This window comes from Sinocyclocheilus rhinocerous, unplaced genomic scaffold (assembly GCF_001515625.1).
Source record: "Sinocyclocheilus rhinocerous isolate Xijiao unplaced genomic scaffold, SAMN03320098_v1.1 scaffold1724, whole genome shotgun sequence".
Classification (NCBI taxonomy): domain Eukaryota; kingdom Metazoa; phylum Chordata; class Actinopteri; order Cypriniformes; family Cyprinidae; genus Sinocyclocheilus; species Sinocyclocheilus rhinocerous.
Window position 1 is genome coordinate 60,612 of NW_015626034.1, and position 8,428 is coordinate 69,039.

The 8,428-nt window shown below is 37.4% G+C and overlaps 1 protein-coding gene across 5 annotated transcripts in view; it reads left to right on the forward strand.

The window, feature by feature from the left end:
• Window positions 1-225: 225 nt before the first annotated feature.
• mib1 (MIB E3 ubiquitin protein ligase 1) overlaps window positions 226-8,428 on the forward strand; it is a 67,003-nt gene continuing 58,800 nt past the window's right edge. For all 5 annotated transcript variants that reach the window (XM_016512737.1, XM_016512744.1, XM_016512760.1 and 2 more), the window contains exons 1-3: window positions 226-1,488; window positions 1,783-1,954; window positions 4,977-5,106. In XM_016512737.1, coding sequence (XP_016368223.1) covers window positions 1,260-1,488; window positions 1,783-1,954; window positions 4,977-5,106 — 531 coding nt within the window. In that variant the 5' untranslated portion in view covers window positions 226-1,259. The remainder of the gene's footprint in view (window positions 1,489-1,782; window positions 1,955-4,976; window positions 5,107-8,428) is intronic.

An 8,428-nucleotide genomic window follows, 5' to 3' on the forward strand; every position in this document is an offset into this window, starting at 1 on the left:
TAACAACATTTTTTGAGTATGTATGTATATAATAATTAATTACAAATATTGAGATACATCGTAAAGATTAGGTGTGATATAATACAATCAGACAGATAATACAGCCAGATTCCACCAAATATTTTGTGTCTGGGCTCTGCTCACTTTAAATCCTGGCGTGACGTCATTTTACGCCACGGGAACTGCTTGGATCGCAAACAGTCCCACCTCCACTGGCTCGAGCTCTGATTGACAATAATGGCGACGCGTTCGTCTTGAGTTGCCCCTCAATGAAACATTGCTCAAGACCGTATTTTCACCAATTCTTTGATATTACCTGGGCGTAAAGGTCGGCTTTAAGGATATCTTTCAGAAATTATCTCCGAATCGTTTTTGACAAGGAAATATTAAGTTCTGCTGGTGGAATTCTTGGGAAAGCACTAACAAAGGTCTCCTCATCCGTGGCGAAGTGGCTGCTGTTTACAGACCCGTGCGTGCATTTGTTTCGGGCATGAAGAACTGCGATTACTTCATCTACAGCCATTCATTCAGATATTACACTGCCATTTATTAAAAACCGGGACGCCTTGCTGAAACTGGCTTAGTTGCACGGGAAGCTTGAGCGGCTTTTTGCAGAAGCTTTTCACGAACAAGCAGCTCGCGCAGACATTCTGAATCGCGTCACGCAGAGTTGGACCATCTGTTGAACGCACAGCAAAGTTCGCAAACCATTTTTACATCTCGCGATAAAAACGACGGTTGTTTTTTTTTCTAAATCGAAAGTTTTTGTTGCAATTTTGCTAACGCCAAGTAACAGCATACAACTTTAGTAAGGCTAGCTATAGCTGGTTAGCCTAGACTTGCTAACTGGCCTTTGCTAAAAACCAGCCGTTAGAGACTGAAATGTAACCGTTTTCCAAATTTACCACAAAATTGTTTCCAGAATAAATGATCATTACAACCTAAATTTGCTAACTGTTCTCCGTAAGAGATATTTCACGAAAACGACTTAACGTTACATTTATGTGTTGCTAACTTGCACATTTCTTTATACTTCAGTTAAATTCTGTCGTCAGGATATCAATAGACAATTAATTGTATGACTTAAGAAAACTAGGTCATCCCTTTACTTGTCCATACAGCTAAATTGCCCTCCTTCACTTGCCGTTGACCCAGATGTAAGACGAGACGAATCCGTTAACGTAATTTAAAACCTCACGTTTTCTGAGCTGGCTTGACGGCTAGCTAAAAGTCACTTTTATTGCAACATTTGCTCGTAAATGACCACCGGTAGGAATAACCGAGTCATGATGGAAGGAGTGGGTGCTCGAGTTATCCGCGGGCCTGACTGGAAGTGGGGTAAACAGGACGGAGGAGAAGGGCACCTCGGCACCGTCAGGAGTTTTGAGAGCCCAGAGGAAGTGGTGGTAGTGTGGGATAACGGCACCGCCGCCAATTACCGCTGCTCCGGGGCTTATGATGTGAGGATTTTAGACAGTGCGCCCACAGGTGAGACTCTTTAACCTAGTGTAGTATCAGTGCATCTGTCACCTGATCTAAACAAGACCGAGCTTGTTTAGGTCGAACATACATTAGTGATATTTTAAAATAGCATTAATTACTGAACATTATCTGATGCTTAATTTCTTAAAAAAAATATATATTCTCTCTATATATATATAGATATATTCTATATATATATATATATAGAGAGAGAGAGAGAGAAAGAGAGCAAACTTTAGTTGAAGCAATGCAGGTGGACGTCAACTCCTGTGTCATATGTGTGTAATTACCATCTTACAGGAATCAAGCATGATGGCACCATGTGTGACACCTGTCGGCAGCAGCCCATCATTGGGATCCGATGGAAATGTGCGGAGTGCACCAACTATGACCTCTGCACCACCTGTTACCATGGTGATAAGCACCACCTGCGCCACAGGTTCTACCGCATCACCACTCCTGGTAGTGAGAGGTGAGTTTTCTCCCTGTGGTCTTGACTCCTTGGCATTATTCCCTCTGGGTAAGGTAGTTCTCTGACCAGTTTCAGACCTATCATGCAACATATCCTTCAGTTATAGGCTGTTGATGCCTGGCGACAGGTAGACCACTCCTCTGCTTCCTGGAGCTCAGTAGGAATACCAGCCTTTAATAGTACAGAGCAGTTTGCATCATTGGTCAGCATGTCCATCAGTGTGGGCGATTTATATCTATGTCTAAATACAAGCTACTTTAGATTTGAATTGCATAGTGCATGAATTTAAAGCTGGCCCACTGGTCTTGTTTTATTTGGTTTTTAAATTTAGGGATATTGTACTTTGTCACGTCTACCTTGCCTAGTTTGTACAAAAATGTTCATTTCCAAATTTTAATTTAAATTTGGAAATCCTGTGTTTAGCAATCCATGATCTTCTTTCTTTTGTGCTGTTATTTGCAATTTTTTGGAAAATAAAGGCAATTTAATATTACAATTAAAACATTGAAGAAATATTGTATGATTATTCCTTAAAAATAAGGTTTTAATAATTTTAGTAGTAGAAGCAGCCCATTACTTGCATTCTACTGAACAATAGTAATATATTTCTGCCGCAGTGCCTTCAAGTTAAACCAAACTTGTATTTTGACGGGTTGCCGTGAATACCTTTACATTTCTGTGTGTATATGAAATGAGGATAGTTTTACTCAAATGAAACGGTCAAATGCTCATGAAGTGACTCTCAGAGCAGTTCTGGAGATGTTGTTCATGTATTTATGTCCTCATTTAGTGAGACGGCAGATGCTAAAATCACCGCAAATAGTCGTTTTGCGGCTTAATATTTACAAATACTAGTGGGAGTGTGCTCACTTGTGTGTGCGCGCAGACTGCGCACGCGCATCGGGTAGTGATGGGAAGTCCTGTTCTTTTCCGCGAACAGGTTCTTTCGGACAGTTCGTGTCAATGAACCGGTTCAAAAAAAGTGGTTCATCGGTTCTTTTATGCCCTAACGTAATGACGTCATTCGCGATGACGTAATGATATCAAGTCCATCGTCCCGGGCCGGGATGAAAATACACATTCAAATATATATAAAGTCAGTAATCATAACTTCAGTCAGTTAAAACATCATGATCTGAAAAGTTTACAATTAAGTTTTGCAACTAAGCACCCAAATACAGTAATGGGCAGTGATGTGCATATGAGGATTTAAGTCTTGAAGATATAATGTAAATAAATTAGTTGGCATCAGCGCAGAAACCATAATCCACTTACTATACATAATCCATTGCGATTTATTTGTTATTAAATAAACGTACGTTTCGCCAGATTGCCCTTCATTCAAGTCCGCGACCATAACGTAGAGACCGAAATGACATGCCGTCGTGTAAATAAGATAAATAACATAAGGCTTTTTAGTTTGTTTAAAAAAAGAACAAGGTATAGACCTGTTCTATCGTAAAGGTAACTTTAAATGACTTCTGTTGTGATCTGCCACTATATAGAAAATATAATTAAATAAAATTAACTTGACCTTCAAGGTCCGCCCCCCTAATATAATGTCAGGGGAAACACTGCTTGGGTTGATCTTTCCTTGTCATTTCACTATTTTCTTGTCTCAACTTTCCTATATTTAGTTTCAAAATAACAACCTGATACAAAAATGTGCTTTCTGTTGTGCGATGCTACATCAGCGAGCCGAGTTTGTGACAATGGTTTGTTTTACGACATAGTTAAGAGTTCCAGCTCTTGAAATGCGGTGGGCATGGTACAGTAGCTAATCGTTGATGTAAGGTCATTTGTGCTGTTCTGAATATTGGCTTGGCTGTGGTCATAATATAAAATGGCCTGTTTCTTTCACCAAAGTATATGCGAAGATGCATCAAGGTTCATTGAATTGTCGATAGGTTGAAAGTCTGTCGTGATCATAAAACAGGAAATATGTGCTCTTCTATTTCTGCTTAGTATGAACTGTGGTTAATGTGGGTCTGACCAGAATATATTAGACATGTTTATGTTTACTAGTTGCCAGACAGATTTTATAAGGTATACATGAATTGGTAATACAGCTGGTCTTGTTTACCTAGTAAACTTTCTTGCATGGAATATGAAAATAGAGCTGCTGATTTGTTTTTAGAGTTGCGTTCAATTACTTTTTACTGGTTTGAGTAACGTCTCCTTCACTGTCTCCATATGGTAAGGCAATTAAGAAGTCTAGCAGTTGTTTAGACGTCTCTCGTGTGCAGCCACCCATAACTGCCCTCAACATGAGCTCAAAGAAACAATAGGTCAGCTCAACAGCTGGTCTCCTTTCAACTAAGTGTGACTCTTTTTCCCTAGTGAGAATGGTTAGTGAAGTACAACACACAAAGACAGTGATGAAGCCAGGCCTTTTTCCCTTGGCAGCTGCTGTCTCCTGCTGTGGTTTCCAGCTGCTTTAGGGTACACATTGAGCATTTTATGCACAATTCTTCCATTTTTATTTGTTTGCAAGTCTCTTTAGTATTTTAAAGATTTTTTTTAACGGAAGTTTGCTATCTCAAACACAGCCTGCATAACCTAAATATGTTTTGGGAATGTCATGTTTTGTATTGAGATAAGCAGTTAGTTAGGGGCGCACAGAGAAGAAAAATGAACACATGTCAGCAAAGCTGGAGGATCAGAAACTAACTGCTGTGGTTCAGCATGGGGCAGCTTCCAGATGGGAGACTAGCTTCTCCTCTAGAAACAAACACTAAGCGATTAAAAAAAAAAAAAAAGATCCAGGATTATCTTTTTTATTCTGCAGGTTTTGCGTAACCTTTGAGTTTAAAAGAAAACTAAACAATATAAATTGACAAGCCTACAGTGGGATCTTGTTTGTTAGCTACAGCATTTCAGGAAGTTACTTCTCCACCTCTAATATTTAGCAATAATTTTTTATATGACTTTTTCTTTATGAAAAGCTTATACTTTTATAATCCAAAGCATATGATCTGAAATTGCTTTTGGATTTGTAACATACTTTTATGTGTTTGCACAGAGTTCTTTTGGAATCTCGACGCAAGTCAAAGAAGATCACCGCCCGGGGCATCTTTGCAGGAGGACGGGTGGTGCGAGGAGTGGATTGGCAGTGGGAGGATCAGGATGGCGGGAATGGAAGAAGAGGGAAGGTAATGCCTCAACATGTTTGGTTATGCTCGCTTTTCTTTACTCATCATTTATTAGATGAAAAACACTCCCCCTATCACGTAGATACAGCTATGCTATGCTCTTTCATGTTCACTGAAGCAAAATTAGATGGTGCCAAGGCATTGTTATTTTACATGTATTCATTTAACTTACATCATGCAACATAAGTGATCCATCCTACATTAGCAGTAACTTAAAAAGTGATGTGAAACAAAGTTGCAGAATTGCACAGAAAAGTAACAGTGAAAGTTTCTTTGTAACCACATTATATACAAACTTTTTAAAGCTACATTATTATAAACCGGCATTATTAAAAACGTAATAAATGTAGCATCATAATTTAAAATAGGGCCTACACCACAAGTGCAGAGACTGCTGGTTTGATTCCAGTTTTTACACTTTTGATGCAAAGCCCCAATTATGCGACATTCAATTAAAATGAGTTGCCACTTGCCAGTTATTGACACACTTGTGCAGTTTAAAAACAATTTAAGTTTTTACCCTACCTATAGTCCATGCTTTTTTAGTCTATTCAGTGATATCTGAATAGACTAGATGTCTATTCACATGTATTGTATTCTAGTGTTGTATGAGGCTAATCACTGTTCATATTTAGCCTTTAACCAAATTTATTTTGGTCTCTATTGCTGAAGAAAAAGACATCACTGCTTCCCTTTCGCTTATTGACTTACCTGCAAAACCAAATTGGGAACAGTATTTTTAAAATGTATTTAAATGTTGTCCTACTAAGAAACTATTTTTGTATACTTTAAGGCAGTTTGCTGCTAATCAACACAAATTACATCAAAAGGTAGGCTATTTTATAAGAGAGCCTACAGTACAGTTTACTGATATGTCTCATGTAAAACGCTCAGTCAGTGTTTCAAACTGCAGAAAACGTGTAAATCTTTCCCATAAGTTCAACACCGGTATTTTTAATGCCATGATTTGAGCGAAGAGTGATGCCAGATGGTACTGTACAAGTCAACTATTCATTTGGTCTTTGAATTAGGGATGTTCATTTCGGGTATTTTTCCTAACCGACAGCTGATGCTCGTTAACCGTTAACCGACAAGATTTTTTAAAAATTAGAATTGAATTAAATTAGAAAGGATAAGTGTCTGTGACCCGTTAAAAAATACTAACATTTGTTTCCCGGGGATTAATTTTACATGCGCAAAAAGCAGCAAACAACAGAACATGAGGATTCACATGGTCATCATATATGCACCTGCAGCGCTTCTGCGAGCGGTAGCCTATAGCCTATATAACAAATAAATAGGCCTATACGAGAAACATGTTTTTACTTAATAAATTAATAAAATGAAAGAAAAACTGTGCAACAAGTAGCCTATATGCAGAGCTTCGGTTCATTTTTGTGCTGCGCGAAAGGAAACAGACGGCAGAAAGCGGCATCCTATTTTTCTTTAGGCTTATTTTACAAAAGCACAAAGATTTGTTTTTATTGTGAATGTACACAAATAAAGGCAAACCTTTTACAATTCCGATTATCTTTAGGACTAAAAGGAGTAGTTTCTTCCACTGTTAGAAGGAATGCGCGCACTCCGTTAAGCATTGCTACCTTGACAATGCAGCCTGTTCATTATCATAATAAAATAGTCAGTCAAACATATGGAAAAAAAACATGTAGTAAAATCTGTGGCGTTAAGTGTTATCACAGTACCGCTGTGATGTTATGCAAAACATTTTGTTTTACGTGGATATTGGAACGCGAGTAAAGTACATAATAAATAATAATTTGCCATTCAAATACATCGCGAATACGGAAACATTTGATTTTGTTTGGTATGAGAGACGCAACGTTGGTTTCAGTTTCGTTTTAGCCTAAATGAATTCGTTTTGGCTTGTCGTTTATATTGCTATAGCTTCTTATATTTTTAATTCTTGTTCTTTTCTAAATACTGTTAATTGAAAGGATTTGTTGTGGAGTGAGGGGAACTAAAATAGCCTAGCTATGTTTACAGTGTTTATTATAATGTTTGTAAACATTTCGCGTCGGCATTAGGCCTAGCTATTTCTGAATGAAACAATAAAATGAGACTTATACGTGACTTATGTTTTTTCCCCCTAAAAAACACATTTTTTATTCTTTTCTAAATACTGTTAATTGAAAGGATTTGTTGTGGAGTGAGGGGAACTAAAATAGCCTAGCTATGTTTACAGTGTTTATTATAATGTTTGTAAACATTTTGTGTCGGCATTAGACCTATTTCTGAATTAAATAAAATATGCGACTTATACGCGACTTGTATTTCTCCCCCCTAAAAACACTTTTTTTTTTATATACGCGTAGCGTATTTTAACCATGCAGCAAACCTTTTTAAATATTTTGATAAATTACTGAAAAAATAAATAATTAAATGACTTTTTAAACCGTTTAACTGATTGTATTAATCGGTCAAAATTCTTACTGTTGGTTAACCTGTTAAACGGTTAAAATGAACATCCCTACTTTGAATTGTCTGATATTTCAGGCCACTCCAGTTAAGTGTATTTAAAGAGTGCTTTCAAGCACACTTCTTTCAGAGAGAGTGCCTACTTCAACCTAAACATTGAGTTTGACCGCTAAATATGCCATTCGTAATTAAAGCAGCATTCTGCCACTCCGATTGGCATGTTGATTTGCGTGTCTGGTGGTGAAAACATTCACTCGCTTGGGATTCTCAGTGCGTTTGCTGCTTGTTCAGTGTTTTTACCTTTACACATCTTGTTTATTGTGTGACTGAAATTACATATGGTACATTTTTGTAGAGGAAATCTTAACATGTTTGACACTGGATTATTAACATGTTTGACACTGGATTATTAAAGGGGTCATATGATGCTATTTTAAAGATCATTATTTTGTGTATTTGGTGTAACAGAATATGTTGACATGCTTTAAAATACGAATAAGAGTAATACATCTTTCGAATCTGTAAAGCCTCTACGTTTATTTGTGTGCATTCACGATAACAACAAAACATTGCACTTTTGTAAAATAATGAAAGCAAACCGGATGCGCTTTCTGCCGTCTCGGCCTCTGTGAACGTGAGCGTGAAACTCCGTGTATACTTGCCTTACAGACATGAAAAATATATCTATAGAGTGAAATGTCTACTTTCAAATTAAACAATTCAAATCTAAAAAAACGAATATTCTCAGATTATGTAATCCGTATGGAACTTGCATGCAGGCGCATTCACTACTGTGGAGATGACGAGTCAGTGACTACGTTTACATCGACATCAGTAATCTAATTATTTACCTTATTCTAAATAAGCCAATATTATGATTATGGTG